This window comes from Aptenodytes patagonicus, chromosome 6, assembly GCF_965638725.1.
Source record: "Aptenodytes patagonicus chromosome 6, bAptPat1.pri.cur, whole genome shotgun sequence".
NCBI classification, from domain to species: Eukaryota; Metazoa; Chordata; class Aves; order Sphenisciformes; family Spheniscidae; genus Aptenodytes; species Aptenodytes patagonicus.
This window is the reverse complement of record NC_134954.1, coordinates 46,361,823-46,389,196: the sequence shown is the minus strand read 5'-3', so window position 1 is coordinate 46,389,196 and position 27,374 is coordinate 46,361,823. Positions and strand designations below refer to the sequence as shown.

The 27,374-nt window shown below is 38.1% G+C and overlaps 1 protein-coding gene across 1 annotated transcript; it reads right to left on the bottom strand.

The window, feature by feature from the left end:
* Nucleotides 1-1,039: 1,039 nt before the first annotated feature.
* On the bottom strand, nt 1,040-27,338 carry CMKLR2 (chemerin chemokine-like receptor 2). The gene is made up of 5 exons (XM_076342423.1): nt 27,187-27,338; nt 18,268-18,386; nt 17,563-17,778; nt 14,953-15,100; nt 1,040-3,837 (listed from the first exon to the last, which is right to left on the bottom strand). Exon 5 carries the CDS (start codon nt 3,819-3,821, stop codon nt 2,772-2,774), a length of 1,050 nt encoding a protein of 349 aa, XP_076198538.1. The 5' UTR covers nt 3,822-3,837; nt 14,953-15,100; nt 17,563-17,778; nt 18,268-18,386; nt 27,187-27,338; the 3' UTR covers nt 1,040-2,771.
* Between the last annotated feature and the right edge of the window lie 36 nt (nt 27,339-27,374).

Here is a 27,374-nt window from a genome sequence, read left to right as displayed (position 1 = left end):
AGGAACAAAACAATAAAAGCTAGAGAACACAGTCTCCCCAGTTACAAAATAAATAGGCAAGTGGGCAAGAGAATTCCACAGAATCCACATATATCTCTGTTAGGGGTTTTTGTGTAGTATTTGGGTATGTGCTGGTATATTACTGTGTCATTGTGCCTGTGAAAAATCAGCATCTTAGAGTAAACGAGACACTTCTAGCCCAAGCGCACCCCATAACAGAAAGATCAGCAGAAAGTTCCGTAACTTAAATATATGATATACAGGAATACTGGGAAAACGGTTTCAACAGAAGTATTGGTTACAAACTAATGTACATAACAACCTTCAGAAGTACGAACTGTTCAGGAAGCAGATAAGAGTAAGTAGCCAGAACCTGTCTATTACAAAATGTGTCAATCGCTATTATTCTTGAATGAATGGTTGATCGTAGAGCTACTTCCTGTGAAGTGTTTTTCTATAGTATCTTTTAGCATGGTAAGATAGATCCCCTTCGTCTGGCTTTTTTTCCATTGTGGTGGGTTGAATGAGCGTTCCTCAGTCCAAGCAGCATACAACTGCTGGTATTGTTTTGGCCACTCTTTGGAAACAGAAACTTAGAGCGTTATCTGTTTTGTTTAGGTATCTTCCATTACTCTTGCAGAAATGATTTGGAGATAATCCTGTAACTGATCTTGCTGTGAATGAGGTAGTAGTTACATTGCAAAATTGTTAATCCACTTAATTCCACAGACCAGGACTGACTTTGGCCTTCTTCAATTGTGTTCTGTATCTCTGTTGTCTACTTCAGGGGAAGCTTTCTCGTAATTTATGCAAGACAGCATATGTATGTTCCCCCATTTGAAAATCAATCTCTTTCCTGTATATAGCAATATGTGTGCTCACATAGCTGACGTGCAAGAAGAAAGCTGACATAAACCTTAATTCCTGTAGTAGAAAGGGTCAGGGCTTGCTTTCATCTTGCAAAATCTTTGGGAAGGAGCGGTTCTAAGAATGGACAGTCACTGCATATTGCTGCTTAGAAAAGCAAATGAACATGCTCTTTGGAAACAACAAAATTTTATTACTTCACTTGGAGTACAGTCAGGGGAGTAGTGCTAATACATCATTCTTAGAAAGATGTCAGGGAACATGTGAAGAAGAACTGAAAAATGTTTGATTTAGGCACATTCAGCAGCACTGTGCCAAAATATTATGAGTCACTATGTACCAGGCAGCAAATGACTCAAAGGAAGAGTGCTGCTTACCAACTTTCCAGCCCATTGAAATTCCACTGATCCTGCCCGACTCTCCCAAACTCTGAAACCAGAGCCCAAAGAAACAGTTACAGACCACAGTCAGACTGTTTCTATTTGTCCAGCTACCAATACTGGATGTGCTCATGCATGCATATATAGATATATATCTTATACAAAGCAAATGTATTTACATATAAGGCCTCAATTACAGTATAAACGCTACTTAGGTGTGTTGGCAGGCCACAGAAACTAGGTAGATTATCTGAAAGGTAGCTTTATTCTATATACCTAGGCCAATAACAAGGAAAAAACAGTTGAAATTTACCCAAAGCTTTTATGCTTTTACTTTTAGTGGAGTTTTATCCCACATTCAACTTTTTATTTAAGTGGTATTGCATCAGAAATTGGTCCACTCCACTTAGCATATATATTTGCATTGGTACACATGTGATTCTGCAGCAAGCAACAAGTTAGAACAGAATATAGCATAACTGGGACCACTTCACCTTTCTTACGGGAGTGGACTCCATTTCCTGGATGTACTGTCTTGCCTCTCATTTGGCAAAGAAGTCCAAATGTGGCTACAGACTTGTAACAGAATATTGTTGAATTCACTCTGCCCATTTTTTGAAGATTGGCATTAAGGCAAACAAAATGTTATATTATTTCTTTACCTTTGACAGAGCAATAAAGAGCAACCAATAGTTGTAAACCTCTTTGAGCCTGAAAGTTTAAACATAGAAAAAGAAAACTGTGGCAGAGGGCTTTTAATCTCAGCTTCTGTAAGAAACATTTTCACTAATTCTTTGCACATTTCAAATGAGCCTAATACCTACATGAAACATCTGCTCAGTATTTTGCACCCAAATGGTGCCAAAAGCACAAGAATAAGTGACCAGAAAACATGGTATCTCCTGTCTTAGTTTTGAGTATAAGATAAAGAGCACTGGGAGAAAACAGATTTTATTTCTGTATTTTTCTTTTTTGACAAAAGAAGGCAGCAATTCAGTGTTGTCTGTCTTGGGATCCTTCTCCAGCTGCAGAGTGGAGCCACTGATAGCTTCACTTAGCTGGGATGTAGCCAGGTGATTCCTACTTAAGGCAATACTAGACAATCAGGAGACTCATGACCCATTGATGTATGGCCACGACCGCTTGGATGAGAATGCCTTGATCAAGAGTGTTACCAGTGATGGCAAGGAGGAATATTTTTATTATGTGCTCTTTTGATAGCAATGAGATATGGAACCACAACAAAACAACAGGATTACAACAACATTCCTGATAAAAACCCCATTAGAGCAATTCCACTTATTCTGACAACTTTCAGTTCAGGCTGTGTGTGCATTGCAAGTACACCACACCTAAATGATGTGTCCTTTAAAAACCTTTCAAGGAAAGCAGCAAGTGCAATTAAGCCAGCTGTTTACATAAAACTGTATATGCAAAGATGCACATCTGACTGGCAGATGTGAAGTCAAGAACACCTCGAAATCTCCTGTCAGCTCTTTCAGAGAGGGATGGTGACAAGAGCAGTCACTGAGCAGTTTCACAATAGTGCACAGGTGCATGGGCGTTGTCCGAGCTCCACAGCTGCTCACTGACAGTTCCCGAGCGGCTCACCTCCCACAGTGCCAATTTTAGCACCTCAGAGACTGTTGTCTTGACCTGGGCCTGGAACTTTTTGCTAATCAGAACGTAGAGGATTGGATTGAGGCAACTGTTGATGAAACCAAGGCCAGTGGAGAGGGGAATGCCATCCTGCAGTAAGTCATGCAAGTTTTCATCGTGGTGAGCAGACAGCTCCACAATGCTGAATATGTGATATGGTGTCCAGCAAACAAAAAAAGCTACAACTACAGCAATGATGGTCCAGAAAAGCCTGCTGGAAGTCAATACAGTTCTCCTCTTCACTTTGACAATCAGCAATGAGTAGCAAATGACCATGGTCACTAGAGGAAAGAGGTAACCGAATGCAAGCCTCACCCAAATAAGAATGTGATGTGTCAGCAAAATAAGTTCTCTGTCATGAACATGGAAGTTGTTGTAGCAAATGGTGACGTTGAGAACTGTAGCTGTGTCTCTAAAGTATAAGGCAGGGCCACCAATAATTGCAGCTGACATCCAAATGATCCCACTAAGAATGAGGGTGTTCCTTACAGTCCGATACTTGTAGGAAAAGACTGGGTGGACTAGGCGGATGTAGCGGTCAAGGCTGATGAATGTCAGGAAGAAAACACTGGCAAACATATTAAGTAGTGCAATGAATGAGTTCATTTTGCACAGCCACTTCCCAAAAGGCCAGTGGAAGCCCATTGCCACATATGTTATATAGAGGGGCAGGAAGAGAACAAAAATGAAATCTGCAATGGCCAGATTGAGGAACCAGAGTGTAGAAACAGATTTATCCCACTTGAAGCCCATAAACCAGATGACGATGGCATTACCTGGCACTCCCAGCAGAAATGCCACACTGTAAAAGGAAAGGGAAATCATATGGGCAATGCTGAGGGAGGACTGGGGTGATTCATCTTCCTCAGACAAGTCGTAGAAATAAGAGTAGTTCTCAAAATCTTCAAATGTCATGTTGCACAGTTGCTTTCTGGGGAAGAAAAGAAATGGGACAGTCAAAGGAGAAATGTTTTACTGCACTTCAAATAGTAACCTGCAATTCCTTTCAGTTCTTGGTCATAAAAAATCCCAAAACATTGACTTGGTTTCACATATCTATCACTTTTTAGTTGTCAGTTGCTAGCAGAAAGCTTGTGGAATATTTTGGTCACAGGCATTTCAAGAAATGCTCAAATCAAGACAACACTTGAAATCTTCAGGAACTGTTTTCCTTGCATTTATTTCTTAACAGAGAGCACTGAGCACAGTATCACTGATAAAGTTCTGGGAGGCCAGATGCAAAGTTTTACTGAAGTGTGATTTTTCTATTCTTTTCTAGACAGGTTTCGTATTTTACTGCTGTGTTCGTATTTGAAGCAAGTTTATGGATTATATCTGTCAGAAATCAGAGAAGCACCAGACACCTATGTAGGCAAAAAAGTGCAATTAAAATGCCAGGAAGCCATTTTTTATAAAATTACCACACACACACACACTAAAATTATAGTTAACAAAATCATAGACAGTGATTTCTCCAGCAACTGAAAATTCATGGGTTTATTCCTCTCTATGATGTATCTATCTTTGTATCAAGGAATGCTGATTTTCAGACACATTCAATATATTAAGTTTCCTTAATGCAGCAAAGGATGTAGAGAAGGAAACATACATAACATATTTCAGGGACAATACATACAATTGTGGTATTCTTCCACTAGTGAGCTGAGAAACAGGTAATAGATAAAAGAAAAATAAAGCTTCCCAGGAGAGTAAGACACACTGTAAGAGCTATAGATGAAAATATGTGTTTCTCCTTTTTTCTTTTTTTAAGACAGAACGACGGTCTCGGTTTTCTTCTGTTGCAAAAGCTTCTGGAACTTACAAGTACAACATGATTTTCACATAGGAATTTTCTTCTAAAACTCCAAAGGAAGATTGTGGGAAGGAGGGGGGGTGGGAGGAAAATATAAACCGAAAGAAAAACCCAGGAAAAAAGAAATGAATGGGAAAACAGATAGCAAACAGAGATTGAACAAGAAAAAGCACTCAGAAGTTATGTATTCATTCCACAGTACAGACAAAGCTACAGCACAGATGGCCACAGTCTGACAAAAGTATCTGCCATGGTCAAAACAAATATTCTGCTAAATTCTGTTATCATTTAAAGCTATATTGTCTGGCTGGACTCGACTGCACTAAAAACCTGTCCCTGAGAGCAGGATACAACCAGCCCATTAGCTGTACTATGGATAAGCTCACCGGCACACTTCTGAGCTCTAGCTCCATTCAGAAACTGAAATTCAGTCCGCGCTTTTGGAACCCAGCCCTGCATTCCTGTAATTCCATTAATTTTAGCATGCTAAGGACAACAGAAGCAGGGTCTCCAGAGTACACTGCCTGCAGAACCACATCTGCAAGCCTGTATTCATGTACATACCTTTCCTTCAAAAAAAGTAGTTTGCTTATTTTGAAGGATTACTCACACAAGTGAAGCTACGCATGTGCACACACAGTAGCAGGATTAGATTTCTCATTCGCAGATGGATAGACAAGGGGGGGGGAAGTTATGTAATTTTGTATCTCCTGATAAAAAGAAAATAGGTAGTAAGAGTCAATACAGCCCATTCTGTCAAGAGGCTATGATAACATTTGCCCTTTGTAATTTACATCAGGCTGAAGGAATGTTATTTGGTTTGTTGTCCTGATAAAAATTATACTTATTGGGCTGCACTTATGTAATACATGTCCCTTGGGTGTAGATTCTGCATCAAATACCAGTACCACCCATCTGAGTCATTTTTTCAAATAGCTTCACAGCTGCTGAGAAATAGTATAAACAAGGAGCAGTACCACTAACATCTGGAACAACATTACATTTGGACAGCTTCAGAGGACAGTCAGGTTAATAACTGGATTTTTAAGTGTCTTTGCCTATATCCAGAACTATACCTTCACACTGAATTTATGCAATTAAACAAAAAAAAAAAATCCATTTTTTCAGACTCTTGTTGATTAACATCCTGTATATCCCAGTCACTAATCAATTTTGCTTTTAAGTTTCTCAAGAGCTAGCACAATACAACAATACTTGGATTCAAACAATTCCTCCCAAAACCTTTTTTTTTTCCTAATGGTGCTAAAAAAACATGACAGTAACAAACATTTGCCTACTGCCCACCAATGTTAATTTTATATTTAGAATTTGAAAGATGATGTATAGCAGGAGAAAGAAAACATACCTAAATAAATACCAAATATTTACCGAGCCTCCTGTAGTTTAAAACTCCTCCATTGAAAGAGCACACCTTTAGAATGCAATTATTTTTCCAAGCTTGTATTTTTCCTCATCTCTAACTCCTAGTCTTCCAATGCAGTAACTCTTTAGCAGTGGGGGCAAAAAGGCAGGAGGAACATTGCTTACCATGGCTCCCAGTGCACAAATGCTGAAACTAGACTCTATGGCTAGGGTTCAGCAAAGACTGACAATTACATTCGCAAAGCCCAGAACTTTTACCTCTGACATCCACATATATGAAGCACTTCTATAACAGGACTCATGGTGTTAAGCCCTGCCCTGAAAAAGATAAGCAGTAGGGGATTGTCCATGGAGCTATGCTGGTTTACATCAATAAGGACCCAGATTTTTTCTTCTGGGATAACCGTTAACCATCATTCAGCAGGGATGTTTCTTTGTGTTCTTGAAACACACGTAGTCTCAAATACATGAGTTTGGTTTTTATTTATTAATGGACTTTCAGAGTCAGAACTGTCTTGCAGTTCAAGTCTAGGTCTTGAATTGAATTCTATTCCTTATTCTGACTGATTTCCTGTATGATCTTTGACAAACGGCCTAATTTCCAGGCTGGAAAGACTCTCATGAACCTGTCTGCAAACAGACGCTCAGTAGAGAAAACAAAACTTTTTGCCAGCAGTTTCCACTTGGCTTTCAGGCCAACTGCTAGAAAGGCTAAGGGAGGTTTGGTGCAGTTCACTGGCTCAGTCCCTGCTGGTCCAGCATTGCAAAAAGGAGCCAGAGCAAGGAAAATATTTTTCAATAAACAGGAAAGTGTGGTTAGAGGCCTGGCAATAGGACTTGGGGGCAGCCACAGGTTACAGAACAGTGTTTATTGCATATGGATGAATATAACCAAGTTTAGACTTCATCCTCTCTTTTTTTTTTTTTTAATAGTAAACAGCCTGTGTAAAGTGTACGCTCGGCAGTTGTTTGACTGGCATCTGTTCCTGTTTGCTGAGGTCACAAGCAGCTCTGGAAACTGAGCCTCCTTGATTCAGTTGCTTAATTATGAATATAGTTGCTTAATTTTACGCAAATCGGTTTCAGAACGTTTGACCAGGAGGTTTCATTTCCTGTCCCCTTCTGTAAAACAGAAGTTAATTACTAAACGACTTCATAGGAATATCACAGGCCGGCACCTGGTGCTAGTACCTTTTAGATCCTGGGACAGAAAACAGAATTACCAAGAAATACAGATCGTTAGGAAATATTTCTAAAATACAAAGCCACAGAACTTCTGGGAAGAGACTTCACCATGTCCTACATGAACTGTCTTTCTCTGAATTTCAGCAGGGAATTACAGAATTGGATCTCAATCGACATATTCATAGCTTTTTACTACAAATACCTAGAGTTCATTTTCTCTGCCACCATTACAGTATTTCATAAAGTTGAGCCATAATGGTAACTTGGACAAATGATTGGATCTGCTTAAAATAGAACAGTTTTTGTCACACTAAGAATGGCCTTATAGTTATGACATGGGACCAGTACTTTGGACTCTATTCATGGCTATGCCACAAGCATCCTGTTTGACCAGGGAAAGTCGTTTGACCTCTCCACGCCTCAGCCCTGAGGTCAGTGGAATGGCTTTGGAATTAAATTACTTTGGGTTTTCAGTCTAAAATAGGAGAAAACAAACAAAACAGTTGCAGTTTCCACTCACTTCACTTGATGCAAAGTCTTCCTGGGGGTTCAAAGTTCTCTGGGCACTACGCAAGTCAGGGTCCAACTTAATTACACTGGTAGTTTATGCCACATGTTTGGGCTACAGCCCACACAACCTCTCTCTCACATTTGGTCTTCATTACTTTTTAAATGTATGGAGAGGTTCAAGGGAAGAGCTTATTCATTGTCTATGTTAGTTAAAAGTTAACACAAATATTTGAGTGGTAGTCCCGAAATCTATTTGTTCAGTGTGATAAACAGTGCTCAGAGCCTCTGGCCAGCTAAATTGATTTCAGATGTCACAATCGTGGATCCTGACTCAATAGGAAAATTATGGTTTGCGGAGTTGGCTGTCTCAACAGTTAACTTCATAGAGGGAACAGATTACACAAACCCTCCTTTTAATGTCTTTATGAATAATTCTGAGCCTATCACATTCCACATGTATGATCTATGGCTAAAGGAAAGCTTATTTGATTGATTCACTTCAACTTTTGTCATGTGCAAGAGTCAAATGTTGGAGAACAACTAGTTTCTCAGAAGGTCACCTAAAGCCCGCTTGTCATACTGTCTCAGCAAGTTTGTCTGGATATTGGATTCATTTGAGAGCCCTCAAAAAAACTTCTTGGAACTTTTGAGGTGCTAAATTTTGAATTTATCTAGCTTCAAAAACATAAACATGAAATTCACCCAGTAGTTTATCTGTAAAGTTCAAAACACAGAAGGCTGAGCAAGTTTGTTAGAGGTATATACATATTTCTGGCAAGCATTTTACAAAGACATAAGAAAAGATCCTAAAACTCACAAGGAATAATGATGAGATTAGAAACTGTCATAGACTCATATTTCTCCCTCAAAAGAACAAAGCCAAGATGACCACTTGCCTCCATGTAGAAACATTCCTATAGCAGGAAGTGCCTGATACACCCATACTACAAAATTAAATCATAGCTATGCTATAATTTAAGCCTAAAGCTGGCCCTGCAGACAAAGCTACTAGGAAACGAGCATTTTAAGCTAGTATACACAAAAGCAGAATCAAGTCTTGTTGTATGTTTTCTCTTTCACAGACACATACACAAATGATTATCTCTTGACTACTGTTTTAATGGTCATTAGACATATAGTAACAAAATGATTTTGTAAGCCACCCTGAATTCAACAACTAGAATGGGTCATAATAGATATATGTGACTCGAAACCTTTTCAAGCCACGATATAAAGGTATTTGTTCTAGCAGACAAGACAAGAATGCAAATAACCATCATTCTCCATTACGTCTCTCAGTGAAGCAGTATTAGAAATGTATACGCAATGTACTAGCTAGACATCTCCTAAAATTTATGCCAAAAACAACTTACTTTGAGCAAGGCCAAACCTGACCCTGTTAGTCATAACGCACCACTCATCTGTGGTACTGAAGCCATTTGGCCAGATAATAGCCTCACAACGTTTTACACAAAGTGAGTGTTACAGAGGGATTAACAAACCCTTATAGAGCAGACTCAGTTAACATTTGTAAAGCAATGATTTCAGACCAGCACTTTTGCTGCCACAGAAGTGTTAAACAACAAATGGAAACCCCAACTTTACATCTAAGTAATGCTGCTGTAATAGGAAAAGTATCTACAGTAGGTCTGGCCTGAATATAACAAATCATCCAGACAACTGCTGCAATTGAGCAGCGTACCATTTCCACAATCAGGTAACTCATAAATGTCTGCAACCAGCAACTGCATATCATCAAAAGTGATTTATTTTCATGCTGATCCCAAGCACCAAGACTTCCATCCCCAAAGAAGACAAAGAAACTCAGATGTCCTCAGGATATGCACTGGGGAGGGGGGAGGGGGGGCACTTGGTAACTGTGTAACTAAAAGTAGAAATATCTTTTTTAATATTCCTTTTGAACGTAAGGAGTTGCCGTAACTGCAAGCCTATCATGTGACCACAAACATACTACATCAGAGTCAAGAAAATGACAGGTGATACCTGTGAAACACTTAAAGTGGCCCCATTCGGGGGGGGGGGGGGGGGGGGGGGGAGAGGAATCTCAGCATTCTCACAAGCAGGTAAAAATAGAAGTTTACCTAAACAGTGATACTTGAGATTTAAAATATGGTCTTATATTCTACGTGTCAGCACTGCCGAAGTATTTACATAACCAGTCATAACACCTCGGTATTCCTAACCCTTAGTGAAAGTGGGCTCAAGTGAGAAGTATCATCAGTCTGGTTTACAGGCAAGAAGGCTGAGAATACCTACAGGAAGTCTCCAATCAAACCAGGTGCTAAACCTAGAGTCCCTGCCTAGTGGTTCAACCACAGTCCTATCCTTCTTTCTTAAACATAACACTGTCCTCTCACTCGTGATGGAGCGGAGAAACCACAGCTTCACCTCTGGGAGACGTTCCCCTTCCTGAAGAGAGGTTCTCCCCTGGGCCATCACGCCCACTGCGTTGGAGGGAGCCAGCCCGTACCTGGGCAGCCTTTGCAGATTCTGGTCTGTTTTCTCTACACTGAAGAGAAAAGGAACCTGGATCTCCAGCATTTGCTTGTCATATATATTAATCTGTCCCTGCAGGCCCAGGACATACCTGAGAGTCATTAAACACACCTCTCAGATGACAAAGCCCAGCAGGTACACCATATATAATATTGGCTGTGTCCTCAGCATGTAAGATACACACACTAATGAAGTATTGTTCCAGGGAAGTTTCATGTGTTTTCTATTCTTCCACAAATGCCAGCAGTATTTTCTTTGGCTGAGTCACCATAATAACTATACACCTAGAATAATGGAGATACCCGATTTAAAATTTTTACGTGCCTCAGCTTCACAGTGACTAGATTGATAAGATAATGAATGCTTGTATTTCTAATCAAGCATGGCTTTTTATGTTTTTCATGCAAAAATTATTCAGAATTTTTACTTTGCAACTGTTTCATATATTTGTGATGAAAGAAGATTTTGACTCTGATCATGTTTTTTAAATGGGTGTACTCCTTCAGCAAACACATGCTTTAATGACAACTCCCTCCTAACAGGAAGTAGCAAAGTGAGAGCAGAGAATAAAGAGTGAATGCAGAGATTTCTTTCAGACTATCAACTGTTGTCTCAGCAGACTGATTAAGGCCAATTAAACATACGTTAAACAACAGCCATTCTAAAGGTACTGCAGGGTAACAACAGGTCATTATGGAAAAAATAAAATAACCCTCTCCAGCAAGATACAAAATCTCCATCAAATAACAGATAAAAAATAGCTTACAATCTGTTACACTTACAGTCCTTTTAACAAGAAGAGTTAAGAGCTAACCCCAAAGAAAATTAGCAACACGAGTCATTCCTCAAATATGCCTTCTTATATCCTATTCTATTTCACATATTAATTTCACAGTCACTTCTAACAGTATGCTTGGTTATGTACTGCCCTCTAAATTGATCTCTGTTCTTCCAGGTTTATTCTACTGCTCATTAAATCTACATCAGCAGTTTCTTCTAGCGTGATTGTAATATTGCTAAGGTTATTACTCTTGACACTCTTTCATGGGTATATCAGAACATCCAATTCCAAAATAGTGCTAGTACATAACCAAAACATTCCAGCTGATGAGATAACATACTTTATTTTGTCCTCACAGTTAATACACTAGGATCACTGTGTCCAGTACATTAAGGGTGTCTGCTACTGTATCAGTGTTCCTCTAATACTCCTACTCATACAAAGCTAATTCTTTACTTTAAGTTCAAGTCTAAATAAGCACTGCCTGTATTCCTGCAAAACTGAAAAATTCATATTGTTAATACAAGTTCAGGACGGCTGGATATTTATCTATCTCCTTAATATGGCATTGGGAACACTCCCTAGCACTGGTAAGAATAGATGGCGCCTATGATTAAGGTGTTAAACTAGGAGCTTGGAAATACTGGTTTTACAGGCTTCCCATATTACCTCTGCAAATCACTTCTATGTCATGTTGAATTTGACTCCACCGGATATGGTACAACACCCTCAGTTAAGAGTTTAGGACCTCAACAACACATTACTCAGTTTTCTTAAATGGACAATAGTTCTTAACATTTCCAAAACATCTCATTAAAATAGGATCACTAGAAAAAAGAAATGGGAGTGTAGAAAGTGGTAGTACATTGATGGTACAGGACTTACTGCTCACCACTTTCTCTCTCTCATCTAGAAGGCTTCAAAAGAGAATAAAACTTCTGTGCCAGGCTCACACTTGCTGAAAGAGGCAAGTATTTTACGTTGGGAAAGTACCCAAAGGCCCTAGCCCTTGAGATCAAAGTCTCACTGGATCTAGGCACTATAAGCACGTAATGAGATACAACTCCTGCCTTGTTTATAATTAAACAGAATAAACAGACACAAGAAGAGTAGGGAAAGGAACAGAAGTATCTTGCCCAAAGCCAAACAGTAGATTCAAAGGTAGAGTTGGAGGCAGAATTCAGACCTTGCCAAAAGAATGAAGAGGTAAATATCTTCTGTGGATAGAGGGAAAAGGTGCTGGTTCTTCATACTTGTGCCTTGTGATTCTTGAAATACATCCTCCAAGAAGTATCCAAAAGGGACAAGCGAGCCTGGGCTGGAGAAGAGAAGTAGGAGAAGGCTGCAAACTCTTTGCTAGCTAATGTCCCTGGCAAGAACTGGAGACTTCTAGAGTGCTGGCCTTTGCAGATAACCCTTGCAAACAAACCTGACTTGTAGCAATGGGTTTTGTTAGTTTCCCTTTGAGCCCACTAATGAAAAAGTATTGTATCTGCAGCAGGTCTGTTCAGTTCATCTAAAGAATTGTAATGCAGTAAAATGGTGGGCCAGATATAAGAGATCTGCAGTAAAATGGTGGGCCAGATATAAGAGATCTGCAACAATTCTCTCTGGAAAAGAGCAGCCGTGGGCTGATACAGGACTTTTTGCTCCTGTCTCCAGGCCCTCAACCTCTGGAACGTATTGAAGATACAAAGTGCACAGAATTAGCCGAGCTCCTCTGGAAGTACTATGTGCTTGAGGACACATAATTTTTCTTTTTGTCTCAGGAGCCTCAAGCACACTGTAAAGTAGCAGCAAGTGTGTGAGAGTTGATCTGTGCATGACGGCATCTTCCCTTCCAAAACTGAATGTCTCTTGGACACCGCCCACCCCAGTCACAGCAATCCCTTATTCTGGTAACAGGCCATAAGAAACTGTTCCTCCCACTGAGCTCTCTTTCACAAAGCCAGCAACAACAGAGCCCTGCACTGTTGTGAAACTGCTAGCTTCAGACTGAATGAATACAAATCAAACCATTATCAGAAATGATGGGTGAAAATTAGCCAGACAACCAGCCACCACAGTAAGAGAGACAGCTGAACTGTTGGCACATTCCATAAGACAAAATGAACAAATAAGCAAGTAACAAGATCATTCAACAGACTACAATCCTCTGCAAAACTAGCCGCTTAGTGCTTGGAATAGCAGAGTTATTAATAAAAAAATATATCTAAGAACAGATCACAAACTTCAAGTGGCTTTTAAGAAACATAAGGAGAAGAAAATTCTTTAAGGCAACTGGCTTTATTAGGAAACAAATTTTTCTCTTGAATCAATCTATCAGAAATAAACACAAATCTAAGCATTTCAGAAGTTGCTCATTAGGTTGTCAGCAGAGAAAGAAATTTTTAAAATGAAAAGGAAGACTTTATAATGTATAGTACATACAAACTGCATTACTGTCATCAACGGTTTTCCTCTGTCCCCACCGGTGCAGTAAAAATCTGTAATCAGATCCTGCCTAGGAACCCTTATATAGAGTTTCCCTGACTTATGATCCCTTTCCACAAAGGCAATTAGAGAATCCAAACCATAAATTCATTCTCCAGAGTCAAATAACTTCCACTACGCCACACTCAAGGAGATTCTAAGTGCAATAAAAGTGGACTCTAATATCATTCATAGCACATATAAAATCCCTAGGATTAAAGTAAACTTGGTAGGACCTCTATCCTGTCTGCCTGGCATAAGTGGCTGATAATGTTTTAAATTTGGGCAGAAGTTGCAGTGACATTAAACAAAAGTAAACTGGGTTATCAAAATATTTGCATTTCCTAGTTCAGCTGAGGCAAAACAATAATATGATGCTAGTGAAAGTAAACTGCCATAAGCAAGTTAATCCTGAATCAGTTTCTACAAACCTGGTCTAACAAATTCCTTTACCCTGACGTACCCTCACTCACTCTCTTCTCCTTAGCTATGAATTAATAAACATTTAAAATTACTCAGTAATACAATTTTATTCAGCTAGAAAGCAAATGTGTTTTAATTCATAGACAATCTATGCATCTTCTACAAATCTACAAAACCAGGTCTGGGATATTGTTTGGCTTTGCAAAATCACATTTACAAAGGCTACAGGTGATAATGACATGGTTATCGCTAAGTCTGAATAGGAGGTAGAATCTAGCCGTCTTATTGTGCGGTAGTATATAAGGCTTCAAATCTTCTTGTCACTTCCTAGGAAACACGCTCCCATGCACTTAGTGACAGCTAGATCCACATCCTACCTTATTCCACGATGGTTAGGTAAAACACACACACCTTCCAGCTCAGACCACAGAAGCCTTTTTTAATTCTGCATGACTGTAATTATTTTGTTAATCTGCTACTTAAGTTGAAATGATTTCCAGTTTCTGTTCTAGAATCTGTTCAGATCAGAACTGATGTACTTATTTCTAATAGTACTGGGAATTGCTATGGCTATAGGAGACATACTATCCCTAAGCAAATCAAAAAATTAAAACCAACACACAAGGGGAGGCAAGGGGAAGAGAGAGAAAGATATTTAAGTTGAGGTCACTTACCATTCTCTGACAGGATAAAAGACTCCTTGAAGTAGGTATAAACACATTCAGAAGTCATTAAAAATTAAATTCACACATATTTTCATATCTTTTCTTGCTGCAGGGGTGGTTCAAAATAATCTTTGAAATAAATGAGTATCACATTCTTTCTTCCCAGAAGCTCTTTTAACCAGTATATGCTACACTACCTTACAGGATTTGCCTGCAAACGGTGGTGTAGCTGTAGAAACACATTATTTAGAAGGGAGGGAGAGAAAGATTTAAAATGTAATAGAGAGATTGACCTACCTCTTTCAGTTATTTGGAATGAAACGCACTGTAAATCAGGGATGTGAGCTCTGTAGCAGAAGGAGGAATGAAGTGATCTGCAGAGTTCGGAGTGACTTCAGTGTGATTCCAGCTGCTTCACTTGGCTACTGCCCTCCCTCTAATAAAGCTGCAGAATGATATAACGCCGTGTTTGTTTTCAGCTGAGGAAGTTGTTTCTGACTTCCCTTGGTTTTCTAGACCCAGTTTTGAAATATTGCCTTTCTGTATAATCCCAGTATTTCACCAAAAATAAATGTTAGACATGTGAATGAATCATTTTGGTCAGTGTCCAAGCAAGCAACAGATGTGGTGGCTGATGAATGGAAAGAGACCTTACAGTTGTAGGCTGGTTTTTGTTATGCAGAGAAGAGGCTGAACAGTATTTCTTTGTAAGCGCTCTGGTTTATAGAAAATAATGTTGAATGAGCAGAAAGATGCTTAAAAGTCACACTGAAAGCATCATTTTGTAACTGTATGGTGAAGATACATTCATTTTGTATTTATGATTAGTAGATTAATCTACTTTTGCATGTAAGAGAGAAGTGAGCTCCTCAAAATATCACTAATTAGTGCCTCTGTCTGTCAGTCAGTGCAACACTGGTCAGAAATTTGAACTGGGTTTTAGGAGACTTGGCTTGATTCCCAGTTCTGTAAAGAGACTGCTGAGTTTTTGTGGCCAGGCCTCATGATCTCCATGTCGCTTAGTTTCTCAGTCAGTAAAATGGGAATATTATTCCACTAGTATCTACATACCATAGCTTCACCTGACTCTGATGGTACTGCACTGATCATACCATTTTAAATCAGCTGAGCATCTGTCAGTCTACCCTTACCAAAAATCAAATCTTCCAGTGGAAGCAATAATCTAACAGTGGTACTCCTCTGTCATTAATGCAAAACATGTAAAATGTTCAACACTGATTGAATCTAGTCAATTCCAAATTTTCCAGATATCAACTCTATTGATTCCAGTGGATATTAGAAAGAAAAAACCAACCAAACAAAAAAAAACACAGAAGAGGGAAGTGCTTAGTGAGAAGCATCAATCCTGAAATTTCAGCATCTGGTTAGCAAGGCTATCAGTTTTAACCACCTCTCTTACGGTCCACAGATCACAGACGCTCGTAACAGGAGCCAAAAACTCCTTCCAGCAAAACTACCCTGCTTTGTCTTTCCTCCATGACAGCTCTTCCTGTTCTGCCAGTGTAACTTAAAACGATGATAACTTGTACGTGAGGGGGAAAACCTATGAATGAAAGGAGGATGGAGATTATGCTACGGTGGGACACAAAGTCCCTGGACCACAAGGAAAGGACAGGGGGGCATGATTCCTGTGAACATATAACATAAGAGACGAACAGGGAGGTTGCCTGAGGAAAGAGTATGGAAAGACTCAAGGACCTCATGATTTGGCACCTCACTTGTTTATTTCTTGCATTTTAAAGATTTCCTGTTTTCTCTAGGTAACTGATTGGTGAAACTTCACTGATAAAAGCTCTTTTAACAGTAGTTCTCTTCTTTTGTAAATATTGGGATAGGGTAAATATAGGCACCGTTTAACAGCATATCTACCGAGGTTTTTTTGCTTGTAATGGCACATGAGTCTGTGTGTCTCTAGGTACTTTGCCAAATCCAGTTATTGTAAGGCAGTTAATTCAAGAGCTTGCTCAGTACTATTTCAGTAGGACAAAAGAAGAAATTACTGGATAGACAACCCTCAGACATGATCTACAGTAAAAGAAAAAAAACCTCAACAAGCAGAGTCACACATTTGCCAAAAGCTCTCCACCTTCTCGGTGAAGGGAGCATTCTGGAGACTGCAATGCATTCTAGCAGTTTTGGGGTAGTGAGGAATTGTCCTTAAGGGGCTGTGTCCTTCACCATAAACTAAAACAGGCTTGGGACTACTCTAACATACTGGGAATGACAGTTCAGCTCCTTCATCCTTCAGAACCAAGGGGGGATTAAACCTCACACAGCAATTTTCCTCACCCTTCCTACCACTGTACCAAATACGAAATCACACCTGCTAAGGACCCAGAAGACATTTTGTGGAGACAATTTTTCATAGAAAATGAGATTTTTTTTCAAGAACAGCAGATTACTGCATTTAAAAGAATTTTTCTACCAATCTGTCCTACCTATATTTGCTCCTTTTCAATTGAAAGGGATTTTTGCTCTGATGAGCAATTACCCAATTTGCACAGTATAACCAACATATGTAACATATCTGGGAGAAAAAAAAGAGAACAGAATTTTACAGAGAAAATTGCATTTAATCTGAAAGGATTTTGTTCTGCTTGCTTTCTGTTTAGAGCTAAATACAGCATTTTATTCTTCTACAGTTTTGATTAACCACAGTGGAAATCTTAAGTCCCTGAAGAATATAAGCTTGGGCCATAAACCTTTCCTTGTTTTAGTTCCTTCTATGCTCAGACACAGTAAAACTGGAATGGTGAGTCCCAAATTACATGGCTTTTTAATACACACTTTCATGCAACCCATTAACATCATTTTATGAGTGTGATCTTTTCAGATAATTTTGTGAAAGTTATATGCTTGGAAGAAAATTAATGAAAAAAAATGTACCTTGTTTGCTTTCATGTCTTCTTTTTCTACTCGGAAGTTGTATTTTATTTTGCCATGTCATTTGTGCTTTTTCAACAGGGTAAATTAACGAAGTCTTGGGAGTTTTTACTCTACATTAAGTATGGCAATATGCCAGAGCTATACTGAAGAGCGACATGCATTCATGAACATACAGTGCATGTGGGACTTGCAGAGCAGAGAAATACTACTTTATACCTGATGGAAAAAGAACAAAGGAGAGCATTTTCATACAAATAATAGATACTGGGTTGTCCAGCAGTGAATAAACTAGGTCTACTGAAAAGCAAATTAGTTTTAAAAGCACTTCTGATTCTTTGTGGTTTTTTTAACCCTGTAAAACACAACAAAGGCAGAGGTTGTATGGAAAAAAAAGATATAGGGGAAAAACCTTCAGAAATACTTTACCAGTATTAACCAAAGCGCAAATTACAAAGCAATAAACAAAAATAAAGTAGCTTTAATTTACCTGGATTACCAACAATTGCCTGATAGTTCTGATAATCAAGCTGTCTATTAGTATGTGCAGATAATCTCAGCACTAACGAACACCCCAGACTAAATTTAATGTGCACTAATTCAATTACGTTGTACCAACCATGAATTTGCAAATTAGGTCAAACAAAAGATATTTAGTTTTTCTCAGGGTTAATTTAAGCTGAACAACACGAGAAAGAAATTACTTACCTTTTAAGGATTCAGCTGTTTACAGTTCTGCTTAAAAATAAAAAAAAATTAAAAAACAATTCTTCGCTGTTCCTTTGTCCTCACTGTTTGAATTAACACCTCATCGATTAAAATCCACTCTGGAAAGACAGAGTTTAACTACCTGACAATCAGGAAAAGGGTAATTTCCTCCCTTCCTGTGAAACTAATGACTATTCATGCCTGTCCTTTTGGTAAAGCTGTAATATTTACTTGTGGCTTAACTGCCCACTATAGACCATAGTCAGCAACTATGACAAAATTCTCCAGCGATACATTTAAACCAAACCACCTGATGAAGGGAGGTTTGGCTCATTTAGGCAGGTCCACATCCTCTTTCTATGCTGATATTAGAAATATGAAGATTTTCATGTATAATGTGTTGAAGAAATCCAGTAATTCTGCAGGAGGCAAAATCCTTCATCTAACTATTACTTTAGTCAGGTCAAAACACACAAGCATATAAATTAATTGCTATACGTGTATGTGTGTGTATACATATGTATATACATACAAGTTCGAGCAGGATCTTTAAAAGCAGCACTTCATGTAACTCCTGCAAACAAAGTCAGCAGGGTGTTACATTCTATGAAATCATGAATATTAGAGAATAATTTACAAGGAAGGGAAAGAAAAAGATATATTTTTTTATTATGAAGAATGATACCTGGAAAAAATACTATTAGAAATAGCCTTTTTTTCCCCCACAGATTTTGCTTTTATACTTGTATTTTTTCTCATTTTCCACAAATAAGCAGGAATTATTTTCTATATAACTTTCAGACCACAGTTATTCAAATTTTGTATTCATATGACAATAAAATAAGAGATTGCCACTCAGATAACACTTGAAATCCATAGAATTTTCGGAGGGTGTCTTAACAATGAACCTTCTGATATGTCACTGAGTGCTAAAGATTATAGTCACTGAATAGTTAAACAGCCAGCTTGACAACAGTATTTTTCCATTTTAGCCAAAGTGCCGTCTCCTCCCATTCAAAGGAATGCCAGTGTTTCGAAAAATAATTTCAGAGAGAACTACAGATTACAGAAACAAAAATACAGCTACACAAACTATAGTTGTTTCATTATGTATTTCACAATCTTTAGTACTGCTATAGGGATTAACCAGCTTGCACTTTTTCACCTCATATAAATTACCAGGAGCTATAGTGTCACTTAGAGAGGTCTTAGAAGACAAGCCCTCAAAAGGGCAGCCAGAATTTACTGTTAAGCATCTAACTTACAACATATGGATTGAGTCAGATGTCTCAAACTGCCCAAAGCCTAACCAGCCTAGGTTCAAAGAAACCCAAAGCACAGAGATGAACCTGAGCCACACCTCTTCAGGATTTTAGCTGCCTCCATCCACTCAGGATCCAAGTCACCAGCATAGCTGCCTACACCTATTCTTTCAAAGAACTGAGATCTTATTTTCCATTTAAAGTATAAACTCCGGAGATTCAGTCATCCATCTTTTATGTAATAGGTCTTTTGATTAAAACCCCAAATCCACAGTTCAAATAGGATTATATTATGGTGTTACATACAATGGACATGACTCAGTGACCCAAGAGGCATTTAAGTTTCATGTTCTGCATTCATCTATTAACAATTCACAGCTAAGTTGTTGAAGCCTGTCATGATGAATAACAACACATAAAACAAGCAGATCTGCAGGGAGGGGACGATTACAAGTTCCGGTCCCTCACTATTCTGCAGCTAGACTATTGCTCTCGGCTACTGTGCTCACTGTGACAGAGCTGGTCTTAAACACTAACAAACTGCAAACAGGGAAATTCAAAAGTTCTAATCCCCTGCAAAAGACACAGAGCAAAGCTGAGGGTTGATACAAAATGAGGGATAGCTCCCTGAAAATATATGCTAATAGGCAGGGTGCCTATACAGGACTCATGAGTGATCAAGCAAGGTTGTTGCTTTGCAGCATTACTACTCAAAAATCTTAACTAAGAGAAACACCTATGCACATGTGGAATCGTGGAGCCTGCTGGTTACTCTTTATAATAGTAACCAGCCATTGACATTCCTCAGGATTTATGCAAAGGTTTTAAATTGGACGGTAGCTCCTTGCAGTGGAGAATGGTTCCTCAACATCTGTGCAAAGCTGGTGCAAATCAAATCCAAATCAAATTCAGTCAACTACGGATGTTCTGAGAGGCTGCGGTCAGTGGTTTCAGCACGTATTCATTTGCATTTTTAAAGTTGCTTTTTATAGTCAGCTACATTTGCCAGATTGTTTTTCTGATTAGTGGATGTAACACATTTTGTGAAAGGTGCCAGGTGACCTCGACTCCACGGGCATTTACGTTATTTATCCATAGAAATGAATGTGAGACAGAGAGAATCAATGCAAGTTTCTGCATTTGCCCTCTCCTCTGATCACTCTCAGGGGAGAGAACAGTTTTGCTTCTAAACCCTACCCAGCTCTCAGCCTCTCTAATGAGATGGGAGCTGATAAATCCCAATAAATCTGCTGCTTGTGATACAGGCAAAGCAAATTATTAGAAGCTCTGAAAAATGCTTTGCTAGTTAAGAGCTCAGTATATAAAGTCAATATTAACTCTTCCATTGCCTTCAATGAAAGCAAAACTAGCACTCTCTCTAATAAATTGACAGTGGGCTCAGGGAAGGAAGCAGAGGAAATCAGTCTAAGCAAAGAGGCAGCTAAACCCTCCAATATTTATTTGTCCATTCTAGTTCTATTCCTTAAGCTGTACCAAGACACACAAAGGTTAATTTTAAATCCTTCTTACTTTGCAATTTTTTTATTTTATTTTATTTTTTAGGAAGACTATGTGCCCCAAATTCAGCACTTACAATGAACTTGAATATGGAATTTACATGAATGTAGAGACTAGAATTGCAGCATTTTCTGTAAAGGCTATTTAAGTAGATACTTGTCTTTTTAAGACAAGTAGGCTCCCTTCTTTTCAAGAGAAGAGAAGGGAGCTTGTGGAGAAGGGAACAGCCACTTCTCCATTTCCAGATGAGAAACTAGGCAAAGGGCAGTTACACTAATTGTATGTAGCTTGGGTGTAAACCAGAAACTGAACTCTGATTACTTCAGTATTAGAAACATAGACCATCCAACAACATAAAAGAGACTTCTGGTTTTACTGATGGACCAGAAAAGAGAGAGACTAAACTCCGATCCAAAGAACTACTGCAGTTCCAGAAATAGTATGTGAAATGCTGAAGAAACACAAATAAAAGGGGTTTTGTTCAAAAGTTCTTTTTCTCGCTCTCTTTTCAACTTTTTCCATGAAAAAGTCTCTACATTTTCAAACTATGAGAGAAAGAGGCTTCTTTCAAAGGCTGATGTTTTTGCTTATCAGCATTCCTAGCGTAAATTAAGTTTTGTCCTTGGAAAAAAACAGAACTTGTTTAACTTTCTGCTTTTTTCCTGAATAGGATAAAGAAATCTTTCTTTAAATTATTCCCAGGGTAAAGCAAGGTAGAGAGTCTGCTTGCTCTCAGATGTAAGAAAATACCTTATGTGGTTTATTGTGGGAACATTAAAAAATGTAACATGATTTAGAACAGCCAGTGCAGAGGAAAATAACACTTACTTAACTACCTTGGGAATACATTTTGACCCCACCTTAAATTAACTGCAGAACATCCAGTGACTCAACATAATAGCATATGTATTTGGAACTCCCTGATTCCTATAAATTACACTACAGACAAGGAAGCTTGCAGAGGTACTTTACATTCAGGATCATCTTACATTCATCTGCATCTATTTAAAACCAGAATAGTTCCATTGAAATTGATGGATATAAACATTTAATTCAGAATATTCTGAGGGGTCAAGGCGGGTTCTCAACTTCTGGAAGCTTGAAAATTCTTGAAAAACAGAATTAATAACCCACCAAGAAGCTTTAAGAAAAATCACCTCTTTGTATCAGAAATACATTATTCCCTGCTTAAGTAATGGGAATTAATATTTACTTTTGCAAAAATGCCTTGGAGTTCCTACTGTGATAGAATGTGAGGTAGGCGAGAAGGGAGTAATAGTCATCTACTATACTTATTTAAAATATTTCAAGACTCTCACATTAGCATCTGATTTTAAAAAATCCACATTCATTTTGTACCTTATCTATAATAAGAAGGATGGTTTAAAACATGCTAATCAAAACATTTTGCCATGCAGATGAGAATAATTCTGTTCTGAGTATAAGTGTATTTCAGTCATGTTATCTGACTGTGGTTAATACAAGAACCTATTGGTCTTTCTGTTCCCTTCATAGCTGAAGGCTCTCGGGTTGTAAAACTCCATTCAGCATGGGGAAACAGAGTCACTTTATGACTTTCCACTGCATTTTCCAGCACGTACATGTCAGAAATTATCGTGTATTTCCACGTAATTTGGTAATGAACAATTATACTTGAAAACTTTGCCAATTCTCAAGGGTCGATCTGACTATATCAATCAGAATTATAAAATTGGTGTTATTTTTGAAAAGAAATATGAAACAATGGCAAATAGAATTGAGAAATTCTAAGGGACTGTTATTTTTGAAGCTAAAAAAAATTCCATGCACAACACGAAGGTCAAAGAACATCCTGCAATTCATAAGCAGTCACCTACAGGCAACCCCCAACCTACTTCCTGACCTAGTAATTTTCTTTGTGTCACTTCCCTAAAAAAACCAGGCATAGTTATTTCAGAGAGATGAACTGACTGAACAATCATTAACAGAAAACAGAAATTACTGTGAATGTAACAGTAAACTGTTCAGCATTTTATGATGAAAGACGTTCTCTGAAAGCAGAATGCTCTTTCAGGTTACAAACAGGAAAAGGATTCGGGGACGAGTTTCCCCTTTACTTTAACTCAAGCAAATTTTACTGTGCTCCACAAGAGGGCTGGCTGGCTGGACACCAAGACCACGTTTTCTCCACGTTGTCTTAGGTACAGCGTGGTTAGTCTTGGTCCAGTAAAGAAATACTTCATACAGTGTTAGAGCCATGGCATACAAACCTCTCAACCGCTGATTTAATTTCCTTGTTTTCTTTTAGAACAGAAAGTCCTAAAAACATGTTAATTTAAGCTAATGGACAGATTCAAAACAATTGCAGCAGTGTTAGGGTATGCATTTGAAATGTAACGTAAGAACATTAGTAGCCCATCATGCAGAAACTTTCTGAAAACACTGAATTTGGATAAATTTTGTAGCCATACTGTTTAAAGTGACACATTTAGAGTTGTCTCATCAGCTGTTCCTTCTGGATGACCTGTCAGCAAATGAACAGCAGCTGTAACAGCAATAATACACTCTGGGATCAGCTTGAATATCTCAGAATTTTGCTCAGCACTATTATAATAAAAATCTCTGTATTCTCCAAAGTGCATGTATACAGAAATATATTCTTGAGAGCAATTTTAGTGAAAAAAAAAATAAGTGTAAAAACCATACAACTCTGAAAAACTAAGCCCATGAAAACAGCAGCACGGCCTTCAAATAATAGTTACAAAAAACTTAGGGAGGATTTGCTTCTAATAAGATATGCAAAAAGATTCAAACTGTGAAGTACTTCAAGTAACCTTTTAAAAATGAAAAACCATATTACATGAAAGTAAAATAGTATTTTTTGGAGAAAGTTATTGGCCCATACATTTAAAAAATGCTTTTCATAACCCTCTCAGTTTTAAAAGGTATTTTAAACTTCTTCCTTGGTCCCTATCCAATCGTGATTCAATTATACTACTACTGCTGGTTGTTTTAATGATTAAGCAATTGAAATGGTAATTTAAGTTGCAATTTTTTAATCTTAAGAAGGTAGTTCTGGCAAGAGAATGAAAAATAGAAAGAACAACCTTTAAATTAGACTATCCCTTAAGTTTGGGGGTTAGGCTAATATCCCATATATTGAGGATGTTTTTATTGTTAACTGAGGCAAAGTTCTTATTTTAAAATTTACAAAACCTTGAGTACAACACAAAAAAGCAAGCTCAGTTTTAGATAATGAGAAAGTGAGCAGAATGCCCATAATAATTTAAAAAACCCAAAGTATAAAAATCTGTTTTTCTTTCTGGCTTGCATTTAATTCCAGTGCCATACCAAAGTAAATAAAATACAATTATTATTTTTGAAAAATACAAAATGAAAAATACGTTTTTTATGTTTATAATAGAGAAAATAAATGCATAATAGCAATCTGTCAGCCCCAGCAAATGGTCTAAGTAAAGCACACCAAAGAAAACAAGAAGCTCTATTTTGAGAACAGATTGTATTTGCCTTTTACACAAATGAGAAATTATTTTATTTTACTTTGAAAGCCCTTATTATTAAATATAACTGAATTTATATTAAAAGGAAAAAATCAAAATACCATAGAAGAACAGATCATTGCTCCATTTAGTCTGGTATCTGATACTTGACAGTGGCCAGTATCAGATTGTTCCGAGAAAGACAACAAAATTCTTTTAAGAGAATTTTATACTAGTTAGTAATTAAAGATTTTAATGTAATGCCAGGCATTATGGAACATCCATTCTGCTATACAGTTGAAAAGATCCGCCTTTTCCAAGCTTATTCAAAATTTGAAGTGCTCTAAAATCTACAGATGTACTTGGACTGTCTTGAAAGTTACAATGCTTGTTAGATTCCAGGCTAGATCTAGCAATCCATCTTTGCAGACATTTGGCAGAAGTACTCTTTGCATGGCTTAAACCCCAGCCCTCAACTGCTGTCAGTCAGTCAACACTTAGCTCAGATCCCTTGAAGAATTTTACCAAAACAACAATTTAAGGATAAATTAGGCTTTTAAAATTAGAATGTACAAAGCACGTACGTAACAAACTAAAAATCTAGGCAAGAGTTTCCTGCCAGCTACTTTTACCAACCTTGATTTTCTCTCTTTACAATCTGAACCCAACTGTTGGAAGACATTTGAGACTCTTTTCAGGAAAATAGCTATTGTTCACCTTTGTCAATTTTTCTTAATGTTTTTCGCAGGTATAACATTGACATATATTTTGCTAATGGGAGTGGAGAAACATAGCAAATCAAAGCAAAAGTAGAAAGCAAAGCAGTGAAAGCTGTATGGGACAGTTTATGGAAATTGAATAGATGAGTATAGATATCAGCAAAGAGAAAAAAAGTCAGATGCTTAGACCAGAAGAAAGAGAATTTTTTAAAAGGGGAAGGAAGTTTGTCAGCCCTGCTCAGTGTTCATGCACATATGTGAGGAGTAGGTTCCTAGGGGGGAGGAGGAGACTGAGGGAAAGGGATCTCTCTCAATACCTTACCTGAGCTTGAACCAAGGTACAACCTCAAGTTTATAAGTACAGAAAGAGTTGAAAGTCAAGAAATACTTAGCAACACAAGCCTACATTCTGCGATCTTTGAATGATAGTCCAAAAGACAGAATATTACATTCTATCCTTGTGAAAATATTCAGGAACATTCCAAGGACAAGCTATATGGCATTTTAAGACAGACCCTATAGCCTTCTCTTTGCTAAGGACAACTTCTGTTTCACATGAGCCATTCTGGAAAAGAAATGTCAGTACTTCAGCTACGTAACTGAGCTTACTTTGTTTCAACAAGTTACAAAGGGTCAGCTGAGCTGCAGTAACTCACTAAGCCTGCTACAAACCATCATAAAGGTAAACTATTTTAATTTAGTTTTAGTTCATTTTAGTTTACCTAAGATAACGCTTCAAAGCATGTTTGCCACAGATGGAGTACACACATCCAAACAATACAGCTCTGCTGACATGCAATAATTTGGGCACATATTGTAAATCTTCTCCGCAGAGACTGCATCTGCAAAATTTTGACTGCTTCTTACAAATCTCCACTTCTACCCGTAAGATTCCATCTAAAACTAGGTTTTCACTTGTCCATCACTGAATTAAAAAAATCCTTTCCATGTTACTGAAGTGACTGGTTCTCCCACATATACTTGTATTGAAATCTTCTATCTGCCAAGATGCCTCAACTAAGGCATCATCTTATTCAGTTATCGCCAACAAAATAAACTTAGCTAAAATGAGTGTAGAACGATCAGGGGATCCTGTCAGCCTTAAAAGGCAAAAACATTACGCTATACATAACTAAACAACTAAAACGTTGTATCCTCCCTTTTTTTTTTTTTAAATCAGCTCCAGTTTTGCCAAGTTTTGTATTATACTAGGCAACAAAATATCACCAGGCAACTTCAGTTCTGTATTAACTACTTATTTTTCGGCAATAAAACCATATGAATATCTATGCACATATCAAAATAATTCAACAGCAATAGTCCCCTCCTAAAGAAAAGCCTTCTCCTGCTGTTCTTCCATTTGAGATTTGTGTTCAATTACTTGTTCAGCATGGGTGGACATTTCTAAGCTATGGTTTCATAATCACACAACAGCATCTTTTCACAGCAGCCTCTGTTTAAATTTTCTGTATTATGGTGCATTCAAGATTTTTTCCCCCCCATTGCACAATCCAAGCCTGTATCTGCACCTGTCTTCATACATAAGGGTGTTGATTATCTTTGTGTCTGCCCAGATTTCTTAAGAAATCCTGCTGCTTCAGCATAACGAAAGAAATACGCAATAGCTGGTTTCCCACGGGAGATCAGATAAACGTTAAAAACCTACAGCTCTAGACAAGAGAACCTTAAATAAGGTCATATTATTAAACCCACTTCTGAGGAAAAAAAAAATAGTCTAGCATTAACTCAAAGTCAAACTAAGACCTTTCACTTTCTGATAAAATCTAAGCAAGGTACGCCATGAAAAGCAAGCTATTTTTAATGACAGAAAATGAAAAAAGTATAAACCCTATAGTCCGCTCCCAAGCATATGAAATAATGTGTTTTGAAGGAGAAAATAACTATCACAGTTGTTGAAATAAAACTTATCGAAGACGCTACCTCCCAAACCAGAAAAATCCCGACTGGAGCTGACAAAAAGACGCAAACCCCCGGCTTGTTGGAGCAGGTTTCCAGCGCCTTGGCTGGAGAAACGAAGGCTTTTCGGGCTCCGTTCAAACTGCATTAGCACAGCCACAGGGGCAGAAAACCGCCCGGACCGAAAGGGCGGCAGACCGCGCCGGGCAGCT